At 41.1% G+C, this 27,010-nt stretch overlaps 1 protein-coding gene across 4 annotated transcripts in view; it reads right to left on the reverse strand.

Annotated features, from left to right (window-relative positions):
• Positions 1–9,613: 9,613 nt before the first annotated feature.
• Positions 9,614–27,010, reverse strand: part of LOC129361987 (cAMP-specific 3',5'-cyclic phosphodiesterase 4B-like) — a 62,180-nt gene continuing 44,783 nt past the window's right edge. For 3 of the 4 annotated variants that reach the window (XM_055033269.1, XM_055033270.1, XM_055033271.1), the window contains 10 exons: positions 23,485–23,597; positions 15,653–15,746; positions 14,374–14,573; positions 14,184–14,282; positions 13,224–13,388; positions 12,853–12,952; positions 12,547–12,701; positions 12,185–12,307; positions 11,912–12,094; positions 9,614–11,684 (listed from right to left, as the gene is read on the reverse strand). In XM_055033269.1, coding sequence (XP_054889244.1) covers positions 11,361–11,684; positions 11,912–12,094; positions 12,185–12,307; positions 12,547–12,701; positions 12,853–12,952; positions 13,224–13,388; positions 14,184–14,282; positions 14,374–14,573; positions 15,653–15,746; positions 23,485–23,597 — 1,556 coding nt within the window. In that variant the 3' untranslated portion in view covers positions 9,614–11,360. Of the gene's footprint in view, positions 11,685–11,911; positions 12,095–12,184; positions 12,308–12,546; positions 12,702–12,852; positions 12,953–13,223; positions 13,389–14,183; positions 14,283–14,373; positions 14,574–15,652; positions 15,747–16,018; positions 18,163–23,484; positions 23,598–27,010 lie in introns of those variants that run through there. The other variant, XM_055033272.1, reaches the window with a different exon arrangement.

Raw genomic sequence — 27,010 nt, forward strand, 5'->3', positions numbered from 1 at the left:
ATATTTATAGAAAAGTGGCAAAATAAAGACAACTTTTAAAGAAAACTGTAACACGTAGTGTTTGTTTCTAGTTTCTCTGGTCAGAAAAAAGTATGTTTGACTTAAATGCAAAAACAGAGAGCTGACCGAACAAATCGTGCCCAAGGTGAATCTTGGTGGTGGCAGCATCATGCCATCTCTTATTATTTCAGCCCTGCCAGAAATATGTGCAGAAATATTTGCTTTAACTGGGGGACTGTATGCAAATGGACGGCACACTTTTTAAAATTTTACCTGTAAAATATTTCCAGCCATGTATCAACTTTCTGTCGCATAAAATCCAAAGTAAATACTTAGTGTGGAAATGTTCAAGGTGTAGAAATCCTTCTGTAACGCACTCTGTCTTTACAAAGTATACAACATCAGATTCTGTCAAAGCCAAGCCTTAACCAGTTGGGTTAAGACTGAAAAAACATTTTTACAGACCCCCTGAAATCTGCAAAATCCCCCTCACAATAATTTAGGCCCCATGTGCCAAACATCAAAAACCGGTCTGTGGAGCAGATAGTGTAGGAACCGATAACACATGCTGGCTTAATGGCCCCCGTGTGAACATGACTTCAAAGCAAATCCAGATTTTACGTTTTCGCTTCATGATGTCAAAAATTTCAATTCCCCGGTGAGAATCTCCGGAGGCCTCATTTGGCAAATGAAACAGATAAAAACTTTCGCTCTTTGAACTTTCTGGTGCAAACTGGGAAGAAGTCGTAAGCAGACACATTAGAGTTAACCTACTGTTGCTAAGACACTATTGAGACACGGTTGAGTAGAGTGAAGGCATGGCATCTTCGGCGACGGCCTGAGCCGCACGTAGGCACGGCGGTCACGTTTCCCGTATGACAGAGCAAAACACTGAGCCAGCAGGAACATGTCCAACTGACCCGGCTTCCCACAAACTGCTCCTAGATGGCTTCTGATTAGCGTCTATGTTGTTTTGGAATGCGAGGCCTGTGTTTTGGACACGCGGCACTTCCCTTTTTTCTCTCTCCAAAAATACAAACGCGTCCACACACCGAGCGAACAAGCAGATAACCAACACAAGAAATCCATTTATCCGTTCCCAGGTGCTTATCGGAGAAAACACCCCACAGACCTACAGGTCCTCCACTGTGCTCAACAGTAAGCATGAAGTGGATCCTCTGTTTCACAGCAGATCCACCTGGAAGGTTTAGTCAAATCTGAATCTAATTTGACCAGATTATGCAGTTTCAGTGAACATCCTGGTGAAGCTGAGCAAAATTCACATTTTATTATCACTTGCAAACAAACAGTTGGTGCTAATGGCTGTAATTAAAACTGTTTATTAGGACAATCATTAAGTGATTAATTACTGAATTAGTTGACAATTATTTCAACTCAGTGGAGACTCAGACTTGGCGATCCAAAGACAGAGTTCTCTAGCAGTGAACTGTGCTCTCATCTCCCTCATCGTCCCGCTGGCTGAGTGTGGTGGCAAGATAAATATGGGTCCAAGAAGTTCCTGAAAACTGATAAATAAGGCAAAAATTAAGAAAGGCTACAGGTACTTTTATTTCAAAGGGCTTGTTATGGGTCCTGGTTGGTCTGAAAGCTATTAACGGTTGGGGTTTTGTTTACACCATACAACTGCAATTAAAGATCAAGCTGTTTTAAAGATGTATGCAAACGCAATCTGTCAATGCAAAGATTATTCTGATGATTAATCGGATGAATTTTTTTAAAACAGATTTTTCATTTTACTTTTACTCAAGCTTTTTTTCAGACAATTTTGGAATTGATTCCAAATATCAATAATATTGATGCCAAAATGGCACCGGTATCAGACTGTATTTTTGTTCTGTTGTTTCTCAACTCTGCCTCAGAAGGATTTTGTGCTGATGTGCTCTGAAAGGACCATGTTTCCTGCTGAAGAAAAACAACTGCACAGCATGATGGTGCCACCACCATGCTTCAGCACGGGATGGTGTGTTCAGGTTGATGTACAGTGTCAGTTTTTTTCTAATGCCCTCTGCTTCCTGTACTGATTAACATTTAGAATCAGTTGGAATATGTGTAATTGAATTAAAAGTAAAGTGCCTCGAGACGTCATTTGTTGTGAATTGACGGTGTATAAACAAACCAAACTGAAATGTATTTGTGTTTTCATTATAATTTAAGTGTGTTTGCAATTTTGCTCGGTTCCTAAAAAGGGGATCAAATTTGAACTTTATTTGCAAAAATATGTAACTTTTTGTTGTTGCTATTGCACTGCTGTTGCTGAAATGTGCTACACAAATAAACTTCATTGATTATGTTGGTTTTCACATGAATTCCCATTAAAAACAACGTTTGTGGTTGTAAACTTGTAAACATGAGAAAATGTTGAAACGACCCTTTCGGAAACACACCAGAAGTAGAGTATGTTTGGATTTGATATTTCCTTGTAAGTATGAGTAAGTTTCCACCGCTGTGTATGTTTTTTTTCCTTACCAAATACACATTCCTTACTTGAGACAAAGGGGGAACAAACACTATGGAATACTTACAAGAAACCAGTCTGACCACCATCGCTTTTTTTCCTTTTTAGCTCAACAGCTCAACCACCCTTATCTGCATCCTGCATCATCCCCACACAGGGCAACGTGCGGCCCGGATGTTGACATTGAAGGGCAGTGCATGGTGCTGGCGGGGCGGAGAGCGTGGTGGAGGGGGTGCCAGGGGACCAGAGGTCATCAGAATGGAGGTTTGCAGAGGTTTGCTGCAGCCTTGTTGTTCCTGTAATACAGCCCGGCACCAGAGGAAGCATTTCTGAATGTGACGCTCTCAGATCCTCACTGAAATTTACAACAGAACAATAATAGCATGCTGACTCATCTGATCGCTTTTATAATGACAACGGAAAATTATTTCTTTTTTTTCAGAATGAGAGGTAAATAATTTTAAAGGAACGGGCAGAGAAACAACGGTTTTCCTACACGCCATGGGTGTCGAGAAAAAGCTCAGCATTATTATTTAAAAAATTTTTAACAGATGGCAGACAGAGCTGTACAAGAAAAGGTTAAAGCTGCTTTTTTGTACAAGTCTGGGAAAATCCAGCAGAAGGCTTTTCACTGTAAAACAGCCGTCTTATCTCTGAAACATTTTCAGCTGGTTGCGTGAAAAAGGTCAGGCACACAAGCCGTTTTCGGGGCGTCTTTATAACCATATAGGTCATTCTGACTCATCACAGCAGCTTGTGAGTGTTTTAAAGAAAAACAAAAGGGACAGTGAGAATCTCGGGTCAGATCGGTGACCTTTGACAGCGTCAGGACTTTACGCCGCGCAGCAGCGAGAGAGTTTTGTTTATCTCACCCCTCTGGATGTGGTGGATTTGATGTATGCACATTGCCCTTCTCTCTCAGTTTCTTTTTGCCTCACCGCAGACTTCGCCACGGCAACGTAACATGAGCATCACCTCCCACACGCCATCTCATGCTCTCACACTCAGAGACAGCTGCAGAGACGCAGAGTCAAGTGAGGACAAATATTGAGCGCAGCAAACATCGAGAGAAAGGCACGTGGAACAAACGTGGTTGTGATGAGATTTTTTTTTTTTTCTTGCTTTACCACGTCAAATATTTCCAGTCCCAGTAAAGCTGATAAGAATGATAAGAGATCGGTAATCTGCAAACAGGGTGGTTTGTTGTTCTTTTGGATCAAGTGTCTGCAACCTTTATAACCCTAAGAGAAATATTCAACTTCAGTTCAGCTAAAGAAGACATGTTCACAAAATGTTACAAAATGTAAATGTGCATGTTTACAAAAAATGTTTGACCTTCTTTTAAAAAAAAAGAATAATTTCTGTTTGTGAACTTTAAAATAAAATCATTATTTTATGGATGGATATGTTCCATTTTGTGTGACATTAGAATAAATGGAAAATAAAAGGACAGTTTCCAACTTAATGGCAACAAAATTGACTTAAGGCAATATTACTGGTATTTTTAGTGTGATTCTGTTGTAGTATGAAAATGTATTGCACGGGGGAAAAACAGCTTAAAGCAGCATTTGTTATTAAATTTGTTATTAGGAGTCGTTGGGAAAGGTTCAAAAGCCTGTGTCTCATAACATTGACTCATTGTAGGAAGGATCCTCGAATTCAAACCAACCTGGCTGCATGTTAAAAAGTTCAACCCCTAAACCTAATAACAGGATGTATCACTCTTGGTGCTGCATAAGTACGTTTGGGCTTGAGGTCATGAACTGATGGTAAGGATGGTAATGCTCCAGGAGTCTTTGGTGTTCCAGGCAGAACACCCCGAAACACCACAGCAATCCACCACGACCATATTTGACTGTAGATCTTATTAACTTTTTCTGAAATACTGAGTTTTTCCACCTGATATGGATCATCTGACATGAGCCATATCCTTTTAAAAACATTTCTGTTTCGCCAATCACCATAACATTTGGCAAAAAGTCTTGGGGATTATCAGGATGTTTTTGGTAAATATGAAACGGGTCTTTGTGTTCTTTTGAGTCAGCAGTGGTTTTTGAATTGGAACCGTCCCATGAAAACCATTTTTGCAAGGTTTCTTTCTTATTGGTGAATTGTGGAGAATGATTCTAACTAAAGGAATGAGGTCTAGAGGGTTTTTAGATGTTGGTCAGAGAGAGTTGTCGATGTGCAGTTAAAAGAAACTGTTTGAAACTGTTTCTAGACTGATGTAATTGGTTTAGTTTTATTTCACATATGTTCTTCAAAGTCATTAAATCAGGCAATAATTTCTAGTAGGCCTAGTAGTAAGAAGGTATGTATTAGGTTTTTAAAAGCCAATTGTTAATAATTCATGATTTAACTTAAGGCTGATTACTCAGATTGACAAGGAAACACTTTTTTCTTTCATTAAGTAAAATCATTATCTGGAAACTATGTTTTTTTTCCACTGAGGTCATCTTTATCAGACATTAAAACGACACTGGTGATCTGACACATTTAAGGTTAACAAAAAAAAAAACTGAATCTATAAGGTGGCTAACACTACTCATAACACTGTTAATTACAGGCACCAAGTCAAACTACTAGAAGGCAGTTGTAATGGCCCAGTTAAAGTCTGGGCTTCAACTTGATTAAAATGTTGTGGTTGGACTTGAACAGAACTCTGCAGAAGCAAAGGTCCACAAGCCTCTATGCAGTGAAGCATTAAACAGAGAAGAGGGCCAAGTTTCCACTTCAAAGATCTCAGAGGCTGATAAGGTTATTTAGAAAATGTTCGTCTCAGGACGCTGCTGCTGGTGGGTTTCCTGAAATTTTGTCATGCAGTAAATTTTCCCAATGCTGCGTCTGAGTTCTGGATTAATTCTTGTAAAATAAAGACCCTGTTATATGTGTTTTTGCTCAAATATTTACTGATTTCAAAGAAAGGATCCAGAAATCTTTTTATTATTATTATTATTATTATTATTAGCTGTTCTGATATGCAAAACTCTTATAAATAACTTAAAGATCACATAGGTTAATAACGGAGATATCTATAGCTTTGTCATATTACTTGGAACGTAACATGTTGGTGGATGTATTTGGACAGGTTTCTTGCTCTATTGTGGATTATGTAACTGCTGTCACATACTTGCTGCTGAGCTACTTGAGTTTTCTTGCATGCAAAGGCAAAGCCACTCTTGGAGGAACAATGGCATATCTATGGTGACTGTCTCCATGTTTGATAACTCGATGATTTGTGTCATTTCTTGGGAAGGACACATCCTGTTATTGTCCTGACCCTGGAATTCAGAATTTCAGAGTGTGTAGATCAGAAGGTAAACGCACACGCACACACACACACACACACACGCATACATACATTTATGTTTTTTGACACCCGAAAGGTTTTTGGGTGATTTATGGGGACTCACCTTTCACTGCATCACACACACCAGATTAAGCTGCCTCATCGGATCTCTTCCAAATTAATCAGAGCAGAGCTGTCTCATTGAGATCACTTCCTAACCCATCTGTCTCAGCCACTAAGGGCTGATCTGTGCCATCCGCACACGACTGCGCCGTTATTCAATTATCCTGGAATGCCCCGTATTCCTCTCTCACTGGCGGCTAAGCTGACTTCACTTCTTACTGTCAACCTGACTAAAAACAAACAGCAGCTGCTCAGGAGAAACTTCAGGAAGACGTTTGTTTTTATAAAGTGGATATGGAGAGCGCAGGTTTGTTTTGGTGGAAGTGGTTCTTTTCCTCTCTGCTCCGGTCCTGGGCTCTGGTCCTCTCAGGGCCTTGGCTGGTACAGCGAGCTGGAAACAACTGGCAATGAGAGCGTCTGGCCCGGCCTGGACCCAGACGCTGCGGATACTTTTGGGGTCGGCGCATGCCACCTTCACCCCACTGACGTCAGTCGCTAGCACCACCACAAGGCTTGTGTTAGCGTTTCAAACAAACCTGCTGCTCATTGCTATGGCAGTGTGGACCACCCTCATGGAAACTGGTAAAGTATGTCCTTGCTGTTTTTAGGATAAACAGCTGCCTCGGTCTTTGAGAGAGAATGAGGATGGTTCAGGTTTCCTGTTGTCATACAGACATCTGAAAACAACAAACTAAAGCCTACATCCACACCCACCTGGGGTCAAAATGTTTCCAAGCCAGTCTTTCTCGACACTGGCCCACCAGCAGTCAGTAGATGTGAAATAGCGAGTTCCTTGTTTATATTGGAAAGTAGGGGAGTGCAAAAGGATTCCTGAGCATTTCAGAAGAAAAGCAGATGAAGAAAAATGAATATAAACCTTTGGAATTGAACAAAAATGCCCTCAAAATCTGCAACTTTCCCAAATAAGTCTATGCACATCTTTAAAGGAATCTAGTAGCGCTCCTGATTCATTTCTTTTGTGTACGCCAAGAGATCTCAACATAAACCAACTCTGAATAGTGCATAAAAAGTGGAAAAAAAGAGAAAAAGTGGTTTTCAAAACTTTTTCACAAATTAAAATCTGAATGATGTGGTATTTGTATTCAGCCTCCTTTAGTGCGATACCTCAAATAAGTAAAACTCAGCGCAACAAATTGCCCCCAGTTGCCTCCTACCTGGTAAACAGCATTCACATGAATGTAATTTAATCTCAGTATGAATGCTATCTGTTGTAGGACATCCTCAGAGGTTTGCTAGAGGACATTAGATACCAAACATAACCATAAAGACCAAGAAACCCAGTACACAGGTCAGAGAGGACGTTGCAAAGAAATGAAAGGAGTATGGCAGAACTGCTAACTTACTAAAACACTGATGACCCTCGAAACTGGTAGCGCCAAAGTAACTGCATAGAACCAGAGCACAAGTCATGGAATCTGTTGACAAGACAAGACAGCTGCTAGTTGTGCAATCAGTAAATCTAGTTTGTAGATTTACTGAAGGGTTTCTGCATTTTATGTTTTCTCCTACATATTGTGTTGTTTTTAAGTTATTTCAGACCCTGAAGGTCTGTATTATTATTATTATTATTATTATTATTATTATTATTATTATTATTATTATTATTATTATTATTATTATTATTATTATTATTATTATTATGACAAGACTCAAGAATCTTGACAACATTCTTGAATCTTGTCTAGATTGATTCAAGAAAATCAAGAAACTACATATGCAAGATTTGCAGTTTGTGCTCTAGTAGCGTAAACTGCTACTAGAGTTTGCGCTACTACAGTGGAAGAAGGTCCCCGAGTGAGACTTGACTAAAATTGAACTTCAGCGAGAGAACAAAGACGCCATAAACATGGTACATGGAAGAAACCCTGATAGAGTATGGAAAAGACTGCTGAGCCAGTTATGGAAAAGACTGCTGAGCCAGTTACCTTCATGGTCAGGCCAATCACACAAGGTTTTGTTGGGTTTAACAAAAAAGGAACATGTTCAAGGGCTCTTTGCATGGCTTTTCTGTGCCAGTGATTCTGACAGTGTGGCAGCTACGCATGTATTTTTTGTTGTTGAAATGTCTTTCCCTTTTGCTTTGATGAAGTCGTCACGTGGAATCTGTGAAAGACATTCCTTCCTGTTAATCTTACTCAGCACTCTGGTCTGTTCATCACGTATTTCTGATGCTTATCTGTTTGGGTCAAGGTGCTTACAGCAAAAGGGAGGGAGAATGCCCAGAGGACGCAGCACATAGCATCACTATCTCTACTCTTCCTGTTTACATCACAGGACCAGTGGCCAAGACCACTAAACCTAAGCCCAGACAAAAAGAAGATAAAATGAGGTGTTGCAGCAAGGAAGACCTCATTAATCTATGAGATATTTAAAGCATAAACAATAAATTTAAATGGATAAACTTTAGCCATTCTTAAATGGATAAAGTTTTTCCTTCTTCCTATTCATCCATCGTTCTACTTCACTTAGCATAGTTGCAAAACTGGAACCGTGACGCAAAAACGCAAAAAAAAAAGCAGCCTATGGTGTGCTGCAGATGGATGGTCGTGTTTGCGCTTGAAACAGTGTGGGAAACAATATTTCAGAAGATGTGTCACTGTTTATGAAGCGTGGAGAGCACGTAACGTTCAGCTTCAGTGGTTGGTCAGAATATCAGCTATTTTCCCAGGAAATATAACATGAATGAAAGCATTTTCTAAAAAATCACATCTTGAAAATTCATTATGAAAAAAAAAAGCTAATAAATCATGACCAGTAAATGGGCCAGAAGCAGCCATTAGAAAAAATATAGGTAGGCAGGATCAGTAAGAGTTTGATAGATATTTGAAACGGTTTAACAAAGAGTCAGATGGGACCTGTGTCTTGTTGATATCATAGAGTATGACCATGTTTACGAGGGTTGCTTGGAAAAGATTGGGAAACAAGGAGGAAGTTTGCATGTTTTTTAGGCACAAAAACCATCAGATTCATCCACAGTGGTGCACGAGAACAAGTCATAAGAAAAATTCCTGGTCTTTTTGGGAGCTTCGAGTTCAGAAGAAAAAAAAAGAACCCACATTCATGGATTTAGAAAAAAAAAAGGAATGAAATGGTAAATGAACATTCTGGATTATTCCCAATTATTCAAGGACCAATCAAGCAAATTCTCCCACAAAACATCTAATTCAGATTTCTGTACAATTTTAATAAACAAATCATTTATGTCAGAGAATAATCTTATCTCCAAACAGGAGTGGGCAATATGGACTCAGAATTTTATTGCAATATTTTGTGGAAGTATTGTGATATCGATGGATATAATGATAAACTATTTATCACGCCTTTTTAGGTGACTGTCGGTGGTGTTATGAATGGGATAGCATTCATAACCCCAGAAACACAAATATTATTCTTGATAAACATGGCAGATATTTAAAGTGGGATTTATCACACAGCAAATGTACGTAAACATATTTCGGAATTTATTGATATGTATTATCAATGCTTTGTGAAAGAGTGGAGAAAGTGGTAAAAATTTAATGTTTCTTAGAACATAATTGTGTCTAATCAGATACACATAACTCTTTGGACACTTGCATGGATATTTGTCAACAGAAGTATGAGTAAAGGACAATTATGTTAACAAAGTTGTTTGAAACTTTAGTAAAGGGTTGGAAGATAGAAAAAGTAAAGGTTTATGACTCAATGACATCTGGACAAGATGATTCTGTTTTACATGCTCATTTTAATAATCACATAGAAAACATTTGTTGAGCACAACATATACCGTTGTTGTTGTTGTTTTTCTTTGTCTTTTTTTAAATTTTTTAACCAATATACTGTGAGGAAAACACTGAAAAAATACATTTGAAACAATGCTAAATATTTCAGCAAATATTCCTACAGCTGTACAATGACCCGTCACCGTACACAATCTGCTGCAGTAAACATCCAGCCTTGCCGGATCGTTTGGCCGAGAACACAAATGTTTCTGGCTGGAGCCTCAAAGCAAACGCACTTCTGTGACATGAAGAGGCGGTCTCATTCAAAATATCTCACTGGATACAGACACACCACCAGACAGCTTCAGTCAAACTGTAATTTGACATGTGGGAGAGCATATAAATAATAGCAAATATACAGTAAATATTAGCAACCAATATTATTGTTGTACAAGGAAAACACAAGGTAATAAATACGCCGTTACTGTCGGCACTGTACAGCTGCGTGCGACGGGATTGTGTGGTTCTGTGGACACGAATACGCACGCTCAGGTGTGCACACATTCACAGAAGAAGAATGTCATGTTATGACTACTAACTCATCTCCCCTCACCAGACATCATGGTACCTTTTAGGAAGCGTTGGAACAGATCTGCAACCAGCTGCAGGGCTGTTGACAATTTTCAAGGTGCTGAGGTGAAAGAAAAAAACAAACAAAAAAAACGACACGAATTGTACAAAAAGAAAAAATACTTTTTTTTCATTCAAAATGACTCACAATTTAAGATGGAATCATGGGGAAATGCTATTAGAAATAAGTTTCAAACATTTTAAATAAGGGACCGTAAATTTTGGATTTGGTGATGTTGCTCCAGAATAGCAGAGGAAGTTTTTAAGGATGCGATTCAGCAACACTGAAATCATCAAAGTGCTTTTCCAGACGATCTTTGGACACTTTCACGTTTTTCCACCCAGAAGTTGTGTAATAGTCTTTTTTATGAATTTGAGGTAAAAAAACAAAAAAACAAAAACATATTTGGGTTGTTTTCATGATATTATTTGGCTTCACATGTACGCCGTTTTTCTAAAACAGCATTCCACGCTCTCTTTGCTCTACAGTGTGCCACAAAGTGCAAATTGTGCTGGGAAGTCAACAGATTTCTTCTTCTTGAGACTATTGCCAGAATGTTCGGAAGACTACGAGACAACAATGTCCTCCTGTAGAAAACTGGACACATTTTACAGCTACATGAACATGTTAAATAAATTATAAAAACTCTTACAAAATGACATGGTTGTACAAGAAAACAAAAAAAGGCACTTTTTCTCCTTTTCCTTTTTTTTTAAAAAAACTACATGGTTACAAGTAACCTGCTGACCAGTAGTTTTTGGTTGTTATTTAGTCTTGAGATATTACAAATATTCTACATGAAGATAAAAATGTCCTGAAGTGCAAGTTTGGAAGTCCTTTTTTCCCCAGTTCATAGATTCATACCATCTAATCCAGACTTTCGGTCTGTTAGTGCTCCGATTCCAGCTGCCCCTCTGCAGTTCTCCCTTGCCAGGGACGAAAGAACAAACCGCAACAGGGTTTCTGAGCCTTGTTTGCAGGGGGTTTGCCCAACATTCAGAAAGGCCTTGGTTGCCAAGCAGCTCCAAAAAGCCTTATTGCAGGATGCCTCCACTGCAATTGAAAACAAAAATTCAGCGTAAAGAAACCGTCCCGTTCTGGGACTGCCACGGGCTCCGGCTATGTTTCTACGGATGAGACGTCACACGTCGTCATTTCTGTCCCATCCAGGTCAGAGGAACTGCCTCTCCTCGCACAGTCGCTTCTGACGGCTGCGTCCGTGGTCAGGTCAAACGCGAATTTACTCGCTAGGGAACCGTCTTCGCCGTGTTGGCCTCCCTCTCCGTCGCTGGTGTAGAAAGGAGGCGAGGGGCTCGGGGGGACCATGCTCTCGTACCAGTTTCTGTTGTCCTCCAGTGTGTCCAGGATGTCCTGGGCGTCCGGGTGGACCAGGTCGGCCCACGTCTCCCACAGAGGGTGGACGATAAAGTCTATGAAACTAACCTGGAACAGATCAGGCAAAAGAGGAAACAGGCCAGGAATGTTAGTATGGTATGGAGTAGGGCTGATGTAAGTGAATTATTGATTATTCTGATGATTTATCAAGTAACAGAATAAATTAGAATAATTTGGCAAAGCCTCGAGGCAGATGATTTGCCTCGATAAATTTTAAAAATGGAGGTCCTGGATTCATTCCATGAATCGCTACAGTTCCGGTGTGTGGTCTCTACCTGAGTCCTCTCTACTGAAGCTGTGAACTTGTCACACATGGGGCTGATCTCCATCCCCTTCTCCCTCTCCCGGTCGCCCTGGTGGAAGAACTCGTCCATGATCCTGTCGGTCCACTGCCGGTACAGATCCAGAGGCTTGGTGGGGTTGCTCAGGTCGGCGCAGTGGACCATATTGCACAGCACCTGCAGATACGGGAGAGCAGATCTGAGCGTCCGGCTTTCCCCTTCGTGGTGTTTCTAACAGACGGACGCTGGCAAAGAGCGCTCCCTCACCTGCATCCTGTCGGTGTAATTGTCCAGCAGCAGGACACCCGAACTGGTCACCTTCTTGGTTTCCACCATGGTTTTTAAATTCGCTAAGAGGTTCATGTGTTTGGACATGTCAGTGGCCAGAACCTGGAGGACAAAAAGGGAGAATATGAGATATTTCAGCTTTATCGTCACAAAATAATCATTCAGCTGAACCATGGAAAATGGGCAATAGTGGCAGGCGGTGCAAGCTAACTACTTTGTATTTAGCATCAAATATTTGCAGCGTTTCCCAAAGTGGCGGCATCTCTTCGACGACTTATGTTGAAATAAAAATACCTGCGCTCATTTTCATTTATCATGCAATGAGCTGATTTGCTCCTCACCATGTCTATGACCATCCTCCGGAGTGTCTGCTTCTGTTTTTTGCTCAGGTTCTGGAAGATGTCGCAGTTGTCTTCCTGCAGCAGCTTGAAGCCCACAGCCAGGTGGTGATTCTCAAGCACTGACTCATCGTTATACATCAGAGCCAGCTCAGAGTCTGTGAATGGAGGAAGAAATTAAAAACTGCTCCAGGTTTACAATGTTGCCTTTGGACTCCTTAGACAGTTCTGGCATTTCTTGTGAGTGAGCCAAAGGAAATAATAATAATAATAACAGTTTAAAAAAAAAAATCAATCACAGAGACTCACTAGTGTTGATGAGGAACTGGTTAGACACTCCTGGGTGGTCCACGTCGTGAATGGCTGCGGCAAAGATGGCCGCCAAGATCTCCAGATCTGTGAAGACCGCCTGAAAGAGTAAAAAAAAAAAAAAAAAAAATTAAAAACGAATGAGCTTCAGCTGGTAATGAACTGGCCAAACAAGTCGAGGTAACAGTCAACAATTGGAGACCAATCCTTTCATGTGTCATCGTCTTTGGCATGCGCTGAGCAATGACGCAATGCAAGTCGCCTCATTTAAGGCATAATAGCTCCAGAGAGGGCAGCTGGTGATGGAGTCATTAGCGAACAGTCTAGCTCTACGGAAAGAGTTTGGATTGTGGCAGTGTTGGGCCACTTACGTCCAGGGCGGGCGTGGACAGCAGGATGTGCGTGGACTGGGCCACGTCGGCGGCGTGCAGGCTGTTGTGGTACGCCACGTCCGAGTGGTAGTGGTCCTCCAGGGTCAGCATGAAGGTCACGAAGGTGTCCGGGGGAATTTTGAATGTGCGCATAAGGTCTCGCTCCTGAGTGTGGGCGAAGATGAGGACAAATAGGAAAATGATTAAGTGGAGATGTTTTGGTGTCAAATTAAGCTTGGATGAAGCCTGTTGAATAAGCCAATAATGTTTTTGTGAGTTTATTTTATTTTAGAAAGGATAGGATGCATTTTAATCAACTTGAATATGTCAAGTAAGTATGCCAGGTTTAGCCACACAAGCTAATTTTCATCTGTTGATGGAAGGAATTAAAATATTTATAATTAACAAGAATGACAACATATGACCAAGGATGTCAATGCATCGCTAGGAGAATTGCGACTTGCAGTAAATATTTATAATAAAAATAAATGTTTAATTAATTACTGACATGATCAATTAAAAGGAGTTCAAAAGTTTATATTTGCATATTATGTTTTGAAGGACAATTTTGTTTACAGAGAGTTTCACAATCCATCTCATTTATGGTTTCAGCTTTGTTTGTTTTTTTACTTCTGCTTTTCTGTTTCTATTTTTTGTGGGGTTTTCCTTTATTGTTTTTGGTTTGAATATTTAAAATATCTTCCAGTTCTAGTGTTGGGTGTTCATTAAAAAATGTAATTCCATTGGTTTTTTTGAGAGGGCAGATTTATTGATATATTGCTTGAAAAGGGTCTCAAAACAACAATATTATCGTTTATTGCAGTAATTACTGGAACCGCTCATGGGCCAGCAAAATTCGTAATTGTCACAAGCCTGATTAGAATTTTGTTGATCTTATTTAGAGAAAAAAATCAAAAAAAGTAATGAGAAATGTTGAGGAAGAAGAAGACAGAAACTAACCAGAAATATTTTATACATGACGCAGGTGAGCGGTCGGTTGTGAGAATGCTCCGTCACTTTGAAGATATTCAGCCCCCATTTGTTAATGTCCTCCAGGTCCTGTTCAATAACACACAAGTTCACATCTTTAGCCTTCCGTTTTAATTTACCTTCACCTAATTTTAGCTGAAAAAACTCGCATTTTACTTACTTTTGAGAGCAGCTCTTCCTGGTCTGTCTTGACCCCAAAGCGGTTGCCGACGTTTCCCAATATGCTTGATGTGTGGTTGACCTTCTTGACCCCGCTGATCTGTGTCATCATCCCAACCTGCTGCTGCTGCTGCTGCTGGTTCTGCTTCCTCTTCCTCACCTTTTGGACCGGACACGGGAGCTCCAACTCGTTCTGCTTATCTGTGGGGAACACCAGAAAGAGGAGGAGAAGAAGAAGAGATGATCAAATAAACAATTTAAAAGCAGCAGAGAGGGTGTTGCATGAACAGTTGTTTTGTCTCCACTAAAACTCCCACTGACTGCAGGAAAAACTAAATTAAAATCAAAAACTGCGAATGTGATGACAGCGCTGTGATGAAATGAAAGCGGTCGAGGTTTGCTAATGAGATGTTTTGCCACTTAATATTCTGGCAGCGCGTTCTGTGAAACGAAACCTGGAGGCGACAACAGTTCAGGGAAAAGTGGAAAAAAAAACAGCTCATTCTCAGCTGAGATGCTCAGAAAGGGAGACATGTAAATATGAGGGCAAAGTCAGGGTGCATGATTCAGTCTGTCTGTCTGCCTGCTGGCTGACAACGTTCACATGCTGCATACAGTGAAATGACTTTTGATGTTCATATGCACCGCAGCAAAGAAGAGGAAGAAGAAGAAAAAAAAAACGAGTCTTAGCTACATCCTTCACAAAACCCAGGAGAATGATGTGTTTGAACCTGACACGTGTCAGATGCACTGCAGAAAGAAAAACCCTTCAAAGACAAGCAGAGCTACGCTGTTTCCTTTTGGTTTGTTGGTTGAAATGCAACGAAAGTGTTGCTGGTGACTAGAATCTGCTCTGAAACTGACTTTTTGTTTTCTGACAGAAAATGCACACCACTCAGGAGACCTGATCGATATATATATATATAAAGCGTCGACTTTAAACATGTTTTCAAAGAGTTATACAGTGTCTGCAGGCTGCAAGCTAACAGAGGCTAGAGGGAATTCTATAGGAGGCTAGTAGTGAGTCATGAAACACCGCTCTGCTTTTAAAGACTATAACCAGTGCTGTTCTCCTGTTGAATAATGCATCGTCTCTTCTAATGCTCCCTGGTCTTAGCCAGAGGTCTTCAGACCGAATTCGACTGGTTTAACGAGGCTTAGGAATCACTTTGAGTCACCTTATGACCTCTAGCTGTCGCTGACTCTGTTAGTCCTGACTGACGCTGCCTCACAACGCTCTGATGATTGCTGCAGTCGTTCTGTGATGCTGCAGTGTTTACCTAAGAAGGTGTTGGAGATGTACTCTGACACTTGGTTGCCCGAGCGGCTCATCTCAGACAGGTGGTTCAGTTCTCGGTTCAGCATCCGCTTGAACTAGAAGTGAAAAGACAAGAAGAAGAAGATCATGAGAAATGGCTTTTACTGTTGATTTCTCCTGCTTTTATGCGCTGTTATGCACATCTTGGTTAGTGTTTGATGTCAAAACCGCAAAGTGCAAAAATATAGACATGTAGCCATGCAGTCAACTGGTATTTATGTGCATTTGTTCGTGCCACAGTCTTCTGAATCAATGGGAAGGGATTTGTCGGACGCATTCAAACCGAATCCGGCTTGCTTTTTGAATCCGACTCTCAGGCAGAACACACCTTAATGTATCCCCAGGACACGGAGAACAGGTAGTTGGCCTCAGGCATGTTGCTGGGCTGTCCAGAGCCCCTGGCGCTCCCCAGCAGAAGCAGCGAATGCTCCTCTCTGAGTGGACCCCCAAGGCAGAGCTCAGCCCTGCAAGCCTGGCGCTCGAGAAGCCACCCAAACCACAGAGGTAAAAAAAAAGACCCAAACAAAAAAGACAACACGCCGTCTCCGGAGGAGGGGTGCTGCGGCAGTGCAGCCTCTACATCCCAGCCCTCCAGATGCGTCTCCTCCTGGACACATCCATTGTCTTGAAGGGAGACAGTGATGGAATCCCCCAGGAGACCCGATCGATGTTCCTATTCCAGGCGTCTTCTGAGGGTTATCTAGTGACGAGCTGCGGATGGAGTGAGGCTTCGCGACGGGAGGATGGCAAAACGGCAGCTGAGGTGATGGGGGTAGGATGGGATGCTCAATCTGCAGAGTCCCTCACGGCAGATGGAGTGGGGAGTGTGGTGTCTCTCAGTGTCTTTTCCTCCCATCCTCTATTAACACACAGTGTGAAGTGCAGCAGAGAACGAGAGCTAGGAGAAAATCCCCCTACATCTTCCTCTCTCTCTCTCTCTCTCTCTCTTTCTCTCTTTCTCTCTCTCCCTTCTTCCCACTCCCCACTGCTCAGTAACGCAAAACAGATGCAGCGCACACTGCGCAATGCAAGGCTTTCCAAGCAGCAGACTGCCTTTTTTTATGCTTAATCAATTAATTTTTTTCTAATAAATCTGATTATTTAACCAGATTTTTGTTTTACGTTTCGATCCTATGAAGAGGATCGAATCGAGATGAGATGCAGGAGCGTTCTGCTCGCCAGCCACACAGATGCCTGAGTGCCATAGCAACAGCAGCGTCACATGTTCCCACTTTATCATTCCCACGGTGGTCCCCCTCTCTGAATATAAACCGCATCATATCAGAGCCGTAGACGGCAAGGCGCGTGTGAACGCTTTGCAGCTAGCCGAGCCTGACATGAATACAAATGGGAAATGTAAAAGCTACTAAATGGACGCTTTCAGTTCCTGTTGCCTAACAGGAAACATGATCGCATCAAAAGTCCCAGAGAATAATAATAATGGCCACTGGAGACGCACTGATCAAGCAGCTGTATCCTGGAGTTAGCTAATTTTCTCTGAAAGGCTGGAAAATTAATTAATTTTCCCTTGTTTATTAAATGTGTCAAAACTAATGTGCCTCGTGATTATTGATTTAAAAAGAATCTGATTAGGGTTATGAAGTGTGTAATTTTTTAAAACTACTATCAAATAGGTCTTCAGTCAAATATTTGCTGTGAATATTCTCCTTTGTTATTAATTGTAGCTCTTTTAAAAAAAGAAATCTAATCAATCATGATTGAGATTTGCCGATCGGACCACAAAGGAAAATAGGAAAATCGATATCTGTCAGGAAAGTCCATCTCTCCGGTTAGCTTCCCGAAAAGTGAAAGCTGCTTCGATCCAGTTAAAAGGAGAAAAATAATCTCCCGTTAGGGTCTCTTTGTACTCAAACCAGTAGATCTGGTCTCCGAGGCAAACAGCTTCGCGACAGAGAAACTTGAGCAACTCCTCCAAGATGCCAGAAAACACACACACAGCCACACACAGTAGGTCCCTGACGATCACATGAAAAAAACTGTTTTTCATTTGGCGAATATGGTGGCTCTTACTCAGCGAAAATGAGAAAACTGTCACCAACTCTTCAAAGTGAAGGAATTGTGCAACTTTGAGGCAAATGTCGATAATTCAGGGTCATGTAGTTCAGCTGGGACACGCAGGGCACATTGATGACATGTCAGATTGAGTTGCACTAATGTGTGTAAGATTTTACATCAGCAGGGAAAAAATGCATCAAAAAAAGAAAAAAGTAAAATAATTTTGCTGAAACAAAAGCATTACTAGCACAGATGGAATAAATAGACTAGTAAAAAGATTTGAAACGTTTCCTCTGAATATGTGCATGTCAATCAGCTGTTCCATGGAATCGGCTCTGAATGTCTGACCCAAATTCTCACCATCAGGACTGAAACAAAGTTTTAAAGAAAAGTTTCTATCCAAGTTCAAAACAATTCATTCATTCTTTGTTTCATCTTTAAACACAGCAGACGGGACTCCAGCGACAAAAAAAATAATCTCACCTTTTGCCAACTTGACGACATCTCAAAGTTTCTCTTCTGCTTTTCAGAACAACATAGTCCCATTGTCACTTAAAAAAAACGCCAAAACCGACACGAAAGAAAAGCCCAAAAATGCCCTTAAAAAAGTGACAAGTGTTCAGTTCAGAACAGGTCGTTGTGCCTGCTTCTGCCTCCTATTCTCTCTTTTCTGATGTGGCGTCAGGCAGGAAACATATAGTGATAAAATGCCCTGACTGACTGGGTAACACAGCCTCAGAGGAGGCCCCTGTCGCTCCTCCCCTCCCGATGCAGGCCTGAGCATGTGCCCCCACCTACTTCCTTTTTACTTACCAGGGTAATTCACTGAAGTCATTTACATCCTGCTTCCTCGCGTGGCCTCAGGCGAGCGGGCGGGCGGCTTACTGACATACCTGAGCACGCAACACAAAAGTCCCTAAGAACGAGTTCAGCCAAAAAAAAAAGGCAGAGAAGTGGTGGAAATTTTCAAATGAGGAAAATGTATTCCTTTGGGAAGAGTTTGAACTGTTACGAGTAGAAAATACTGGAACTTGTAGAAATAGCATGGGAACATGTCGCAAAAACGCAGCTGCGCAATCTAACAAAGACCAAAGTGAGTCCCCCGCGTGTGCAGATGTTTACAGCGTCAACACCCAGAGGACCGTGTCCAACATGCTTTCACAGTTTAGCAACAGTAAAAAAAAGAAAAAAAAAGGACATTTCCTAGAAGGCCTTGATGAGAATTACTTGAGAAAAGTTACAGTCAGAAACACGGCTTTGTTTACAGCCATTTAGTTTCTTTTCCATAAAGCTTTGCAGGCAAGACTTTTTTTTAATATAATGACTAGAGTTAGCTCATCCGATCCCCTCACCACTCTAACAGTGAATCAGAACTGTAATTTAAAGTCCATTACGTCTGCAAACCTACTACTGCTGCATCTGTTTCAATAACTGTGTCATTTTTTCCCCCTTCGGAGGACGGCGACGCTTCAAAGCTGGAGTGACCACATGTGAGTTAAAGTTTCCGACTGGCTCGTCTTTTGCCTGGGGTCTCGCTCGCACGCTAACCCACAGGGCGCAGAAACTCCTCTAACTGAACTCAGATGGTGGTGTTTGTCCAAGGCCGTCACTCGGCATCGGCCACGGGAGTGTGGCGAGGCTAATGATAGTGAGGGTCAGGGAAACGACTCGCCCTCTCCCCCTTCTTAGGTCACTCTGACCAGGCAGGCGGTTAACAGGGTGTGTGGTCCCCATAAACCCTCCGGACACACCTGCGCCCTTGGACGCAGAAAACGGAGACACCCCCGGCTTTGATTATGGGTTCAAATGCATCCTGCGGGTCAGGAAAGAAACGGACTCTTTGTCCGCGCTCATGACGGACGCCCACCATGCTGCTATAATAGTTGCAACAGAGGGACTGGGAAGTATGTGAATCCGTCTAATTCCTGGTGTTTCTGTAGAACTGACTGGGTTTGGGTAGATTCTCTAATTAAACAACAAAAGACAGAGAAGTGTTACATCTAGTATGTACTTCTAATTAATATAAAATTGCAGTTAACCCCAAAATTATTCACATCCTTGGAAGATTTAGTTTTAAAATCATCTTAATTTTTCACATTTTTCTCGTAACTGGAGCTACAGATTAGCCAGGGCCAGACTTACATAGATGTGGGCCCCTGGGTTTGGTGCCCAATCCACCAAAGAAAAATTACTTTACTAATGCAAATTACAGTACAAGCGGTTGAATACTATGGAACTCTTGGTGGTAAGTCGAATATGTCCCTTGGGCAGAAACACCATGTTCTTCCCAAAATAAATTAATATAACTTCAGAATTTTCAAATACTTGAATATTGCTTATACTCATAAAAATGCCAAAATATTAGTACAACTCATCTGATATAGGTCTATGTGTTAGGGTTAAGGTTGGAGGGTTAAAAAAATAAAATAAAATAAAATAAAAATTTGGAAGAGTTGCCCCAAAAATTGGGTCCTGGGCTGGTGCCCCTGCAAGCCCTTTCTAACGTTTGGCCCAGATAATGGCAATGAGGAACTTCTGTCTTCAAAGACAAAGAGAAATTGTCATGTAGAAATGCATTTCATGCTTGATGTATAAGAACACAAATAAACCAACAAACAAAACAACATTTTCCTTTGCCAGAACTTCTCCTTTAAAATCTTTAAAAGAGTAATGAATTTTTATGATTATTTTATCCTGTTTAATTTAAGGTGTAATAATTGACATTCCTTCATTTTTTTTTTTGACTGTTTCATACGTAAGCAAAACTAAAGAATGCAAAGCATCATGGGTTACAGATATATATCTGGATGGCAACCTAACAAACTCTGACACCCGTTCATAGTCGCTGAACAAATCTGGGACAGTGATGAAACTGAAGAGTAACACGATAAACTGTTGACCCATGCACTTTCAAAATCAGCATTGGTCAACAATGCCACTGTGCCTGACTCGGAAGCGGCGTTGCAAGCAGGCTTCAACGACCTTCTGGTCATTGTCTTGCCAGCTCTAATGACGTAGTAGCCTTTAAAGACCAGACCTGTGTGCATGCGCCGTTATTGTAGTCTGGAAAACCGGGAGCAAAGCAGAGGAGGGGGCACAGGAAATAAAAAAAGACAGGAAAAAGGTGTCACGGTCACAGTCACCCATCATACTTTCTGACAGCATCCCTCCCAATTCTAATCCCCCCTTTGACCACATGGATGACGAAATGGACAACACCCCCGGCTGAGTGTTTATAATTTGACGCCGCCATACTGTCTGTGCTTAAAGTGGGGAGGATAAGTATTAAATTTAGTCATTTAGCTTAACTTTGTACAAACTATGCACCCTCGAGCATTAAAGCAAAACTTGAAGCAGTGAGTTCAACATGAACATCAGCATGTTTGTTTAGTTTCAGCCTAATCAAATCATATGGTTGACATAAATTTGTATTACTGTAAAAACTTTTATTAGACTGGATTTATTCATGTGTCACGAATTATGGGAATGAATTCTGAGTATTTTAATCATTCAAGGAAGGAGTTTTTTTTTATGTTGTAGACACTGATGTTTCTAAGAAAAAGATATCAACCTCACAAGATGTTCTCTCATAGCATTGTTTAATTAAATAGTTTATAATTATGGATTTCAAATAACTTTCCTGGAATGCGCACTGTATGTTCTCTCAGTAATATTGGTGATACCATTAGTCTTAATGAGACACAATGGGCAATTCAAATATTGACTGAAAAACCTAATTTGGTAACGCATTAACACGCTAATAAACAAAAGGTGCAAAAATGTTTCATGTTTTGTTGCTCCAGTAAACCTCAGGAGGCAAATTCTTGAATATTGCTGGCAATGTCCTCTAACCTGCGTCACAAAAAGAACCCATAAGTCAAAGTAGGGATCAATATTTTGCCCAAGGACAATGACATGAACTCTCATTGAAGAGTTCATGAGCTGCACTCTCTTGCATTTTGCATGGATGCAATTGTGTTTTTCAGACTTTTTGGTACATTTCTACTTCCTACGACTATTGAGCCACAAAGTAGTTGAAAGCCCATTACTTCATATTATGAAACTTCTTTAGTCAGCAATTAATTTGTTATTTAAAAATAAATGAAGTAGGATTAAACCTATTCATTAAGAGTTTCTTAGCGTCATCAGTAAGCAAGGACTTACCATGAAACCTCCATTAGCTTCACGGTTAACCTCAACTAAGCTGCCATAAGGGGAAATGCTGTTGGACTGTTTATGGGTGGATTATCAGCAACAGAGTCAGAAGAAGTTCCAAAATTGTGAAAACGTCCCATCATACTGTACTATTGGCAAGCATGCGGGATGTGCATTGCAAATTGGCCATGCCCTGTAAGTGCTACAGCAGGGCTCTTCAACGTGCGTGGCGTGCCGCCCAGAGAGGGATGCGACATGAGGAAAAGCATGTTAAAAAATAAAACGGTAATTGCAAGAAGTAACTCCAACCATTGAGAGAATGTCACCAAACCTAAGTCAGAGACAAAATGGATAGATTTTAAGTACCTACAGCTATGGTGAGTAAGGAGTGAGGAGAGTTTAGACCAAGCAAAAATAAATAAAAGACTGAAGCATGAGCTTCAGTCTTTTATTTTCATGGGCTGGGTCTGAAGATTCTCTACTACAATGAAAACAAAAAAATTTAAATCAGAGCTTATCTGGCTCAGGCTGCACAAAACAACAACAACAGTGTTTAACATAATAACAATGTTACTGATAGCAAACGGCAGATGTTTCTCCATTTTTCACTTCTTTTCCAATACTTTCTATTCTAGAAACTATTCTAGCATCTCAGTCATTTATGCTGTGACTGGACAATCGTTTGCAATCACACATCTTGAAACTGATGATTGTAATTCTGCATATTGTGCAGCTTTGCATAGAAAACCTTGCTACTGTGTGAGTTGTTTAAATTTCGCAACATGTTCACGCTGGCTTACTGACTTCAGGGTTCACCTCAACTCAGTATGACAAAGAGTTTGTGATCTGTAAATTTATGTTATTGAAACATTAGCTTAGCAACGTTTCGAGCAAATGTTCACATAATGAAAGTGAAATGTTTACTGCAGTTAATGCCTGTGCCTGTGACTGCAGGTGACCTCAAATACTTTAAATGAAATTTGACCTTTCTTAAAACATTTTCTCTTTAGCTAATTTGCTTAAGCATCTCAGTCAGATAAGGACAAAAGAGCCCATATGCATGTCGCACTGGACTGAACGCCACCTCTGTTCAGCTATGATCATGTACATTTGCAGTCAGCTGAAAAGCCTGTCTGCAAATGAAATGTGACCATTTCCATGGAGCAGGACTTGCACATCTTCAGAGGTAACAGGAACCTTGTTGTTTAATATGTAAAACACTCTAATCATGCTTCTCCTTTTTCTTGTATCTGAGATTCCTAAAGTGATTTGCAAGTACGTCAATGTGGCAGCAAATACTTTGCATAATGCTAAGCATATGAATAACCACACAGCAGACAGAGCAGTTTTGCAGAAGTGTGGAGGAGCGGAATTAAAACGGTCCTGTCATGATGGTGTCATTCTCAGAGTTTGGTTGTTCTCTAAAGTTTCAGTGTTAAGGCACTGAGGACTTAAACTGTAGAAGGACAGACTGAGACCGCAATCATATTATTTGTAAGTTTTATCACAAAGAGAGACCAAATCTCCCTCACTTTGTTTATCTTGGAAATGAAACCCGCATTTCCAACACAACTCCTGAAACCAAAAGTTGGACCGTTCTGATGTAGACAGAAAGCATCCTACCTTGTTGGAGGCCATGTCGCTGACGGACCGGTGTGTCTGTATCGTCTCCAGCTGGTCCAGACACCAGTCCAGCTCCTCCATCGTCTCCATGGCCAGCTTCTGATAGGACTCGTCTGCCAAGAGACACACGGACACGTAGTCAGGTCCAAGCGGATCCATGGCTGCGCTGGAGCCTGCCGACGGGGTGCGTGGCGGTCCGAGGGTAGCGGGATGGCCTGCAGTTTGCACGGGGGACTGGCCCGCGGAATGTCCGGAAGATGTGGAGGAAGAGGGGGGTGGGTGCACACAGAGCTCCTTCATCTCCGTAGAGCTCTATGCCGCCTCAGAGTTCAGGGAAGTTGGATTTTCCAGACAAACTGAGGGGAGAGTTATTCGTGTGCAGCCTCATTCTCCGTGAACCCCTTCTTCCCCTCGCACTGGTGAACTCTACAAACCCCCCCTCCCACTCTGTCTGGTTCCCCCACCCCTTCTCCTCAGCCACTCTCAATAACTTCTCCCCTTTTCATCGCTATTCGTCTGAACAAGTGGCGTGAAAGTTAGGAAGACCTACTGCCTCCTACAGCCAACGTGCTTGAGACCCCACCATTGAACCACAAAGGACAGTGACTCTATATCTTTCCCCTCCTAAGGAGATGCTTGGATAAAAGAAAAACTGTCACTTTATTTTCACTTGCATCATGTTGTCGTTTGTATTGTGTTTGTGAAAGTTCTGTGGGTAAGAAGCGTAAAAGCACTTTGTCACTGCTTCAAAGAGAAATGACCCTGTTTCTTCCTCTCCTGATGACTTCCTTTCTGAAACATGAGGTCGTGCCTCTGCTGAATCGCCTCGGCTGCAGCTCACGCCACCGAGAGCCTCACAAATGCCCTCTTTCCTCTCAAACCCTCTGGAAGGAAGGAAAAAATTTATATCAAACAGCAACACTTGTTTGCACAAGCAACATGAGAGGCAAATTTTCACTGCCCCCACTGACTGGGGGAAGCCAGGCGAGAGCCTTGCTTATGCCAAAGAAACCAAAGCACTTCCTCTTTGGCTGCGAACTTCTGCAAAACGTGGAGTGGATCAGGAAAAAAAGAACAAAAAAAAAAAAAAAAAAAAAAAAAAAAACTGGATTGATGTTTGGTTTAATAGCTCTGCTGTTTCCAGCAATGACTCACATCTGCCAGAAGCGTAGGTACTTACAAGGAAAAAGACGGGTTTAAAAGAAATAAGATGTGCGCGAGTATGAGTAAACGAAGAAAAGACGCAAATACAAAGGAAGAATATCTGCAGGGAGGGACCGCTGAATGCATCTGGATCTCCCTACCTTCCTTTTTTTGATGGAAAACACTGATCTCTACTTCATAGGGCTTCACACATGGAAGGAATTTAGTCCATATGCTTAACACAACAAGACAGCCAGCGTGCTACTCTCCAATTTACGTCAATATAGCAGATCAAAGGCTTTCAAAGAACAGTGATGGCATACAGATTTTTTTTACCATCACTTTTTAACAAAGAACAGTAAAAAAAAAAAAAACTTCAGACATATTGCACAGCTGAGGAAGCCGCTCACTTTTAACTGTGATCAGAACAAGATGATGAGAATAATATTTCTAAACAATAAAGAAAGTGCAATTTCTGCAGTTTTTTTTATTTTTTTATTTTAAATTATGCAACAGTTATAACACACAAAAGAACATTTGGATATAAAATAGAGTACAAGTGGATGCAGTCCAAATTATTCAGAGGAACCACATATTCTGAGTCAAAACTCTCAGAAACGGAGTGAAACTTGACGCTTTCTGTTCAATGTTCCTTCTTTAAGCCAAATCTTTTATTTTACTCTGTACAGAATCAAAGTAGATCTAAGGATTTTTTGGAAGGCCAAATAACCTTGCATGGTTGGGTTGATGTGATAAAATCTGTTTTCATTGTCGCAGTTGCATGACAAAAATCATGTCTCATGGGCCGTCCACGTTCCTGTCAATATTCTCACCACCGTAGTGAGGAACACAATGGAGAGACCCAACTTAATGCTAAGATTTTTACTTTTTAAGATTTACTGCAATAGATATGTGATCAATGTGAATAGAAAATCCATCCAATAGAATATTCTACAATTTCACTGACCAACTACAAACAGTTGCATCAAACAGCCACTGCCATGGCCATCTGGCAGTGGAATAAAAATACACAAGCAGTCACTGAAAATGTTTATAATTTTATGCAGGTTTAATACTGACATATTACTGTTTGTTAGATGTCAAATATATTGGTTGTACTCCCAGTGTTCTATAAGCCTGGCGGGCCACCAAGCTTCACTTGCTCACCCCCCACCAGGCTACACATTGTTTATTTTAGATAGGGGATTTTTTACACCAGGAATGTTGCCTGTAAAGACGGTCTAAGCTAAGTTTATAGTCAGCAATGAACTGGGCGAGAAGGGTTGTGCTATCACTGCACTTGCATGTTGACCTCATGCTCTATTATTTCCAGATAATGATGCCTGGTTGTGCGTCACCAAATCTCTGCAATGTAACATTTTTAACACAAAAACACAGTCGGCCGCTGGTGGAATGCACTAGCACCCCCGCCACCAGGCTTAACACGTTTTCAAGTTTGTTTAAGAATTTATTCAATGTATACTTTTGTACAATGGCCAGTATGTTAAGCTATTTGACAGTGTTTTTTTTTGTGTATATTCCATTTAATCAAAAGTCTAGTTGGCTGAGTTTACATTTTAATAATTTGATCATATTTGTGGCAAAGGTTGCAGTCATTCAGTCTTGGCTGCAGTAACAACTGGGTGGCCCAGTTGTCAACACTGTCTCTCTGTAGGAAAAGACTCTCGATGTTCTGTGAATTTAAACATAGGTGAGTTTATACTCCATGTGCTCTAGTTTCCTCAAAAATGAAAAAGGAAATAAAATGACTTTTAAGTTAGAGGTAGGATATAACAATATACAGTTTATTGAGATGAGTCTTGTAACAAAACTCTGCTGGAGGATGTCATCTATTTATTTGAATGCAAGCACTCAAAAATAAAAAAAGTTTTATGAGTCAGAATCAACAGAAAATTTGACCAGCGTTGGAGGAGCTGAGGCTATCATTACTGTCATTCTCTAACTGGAGTTGTGTAATAATTATATGTCTGAGCTGAACTTCAAAAGAAAAACCAAGTAACACACACACACACACACACACACTGAGTTGATGGAGTGCTGAACCAATCATCACCTTCGGCTGATCATAAATGCAAAGCTAGATGGGCTGACATTTCACAGAATCACCAGTCAACGATGGAGTGACGCATGAGCACGATCAGTTTGACAAACCTGCTCCCAGACAGGTACTTTTCCAGCCTGTTTTTTTTTTTCCCCATTTCCTTTTTCAGTGGAAGTCAATTTTTTTTTAGGAGGCAGTAATGTTTTAGCCACATGCTGAAACCTGCAAAGAGGACAACAGACCTCAGTGTGCAGACAGACCCTGTCTGGATCGGCGCTCTCCTTCACTCCCTTCGAGGACCACAAAAGAGCTTCTGTAAGA

This window comes from Poeciliopsis prolifica, unplaced genomic scaffold (genome assembly GCF_027474105.1).
Source record: "Poeciliopsis prolifica strain line A6 unplaced genomic scaffold, Auburn_PproV2 SCAFFOLD008, whole genome shotgun sequence".
In the NCBI taxonomy this organism is placed as follows: domain Eukaryota; kingdom Metazoa; phylum Chordata; class Actinopteri; order Cyprinodontiformes; family Poeciliidae; genus Poeciliopsis; species Poeciliopsis prolifica.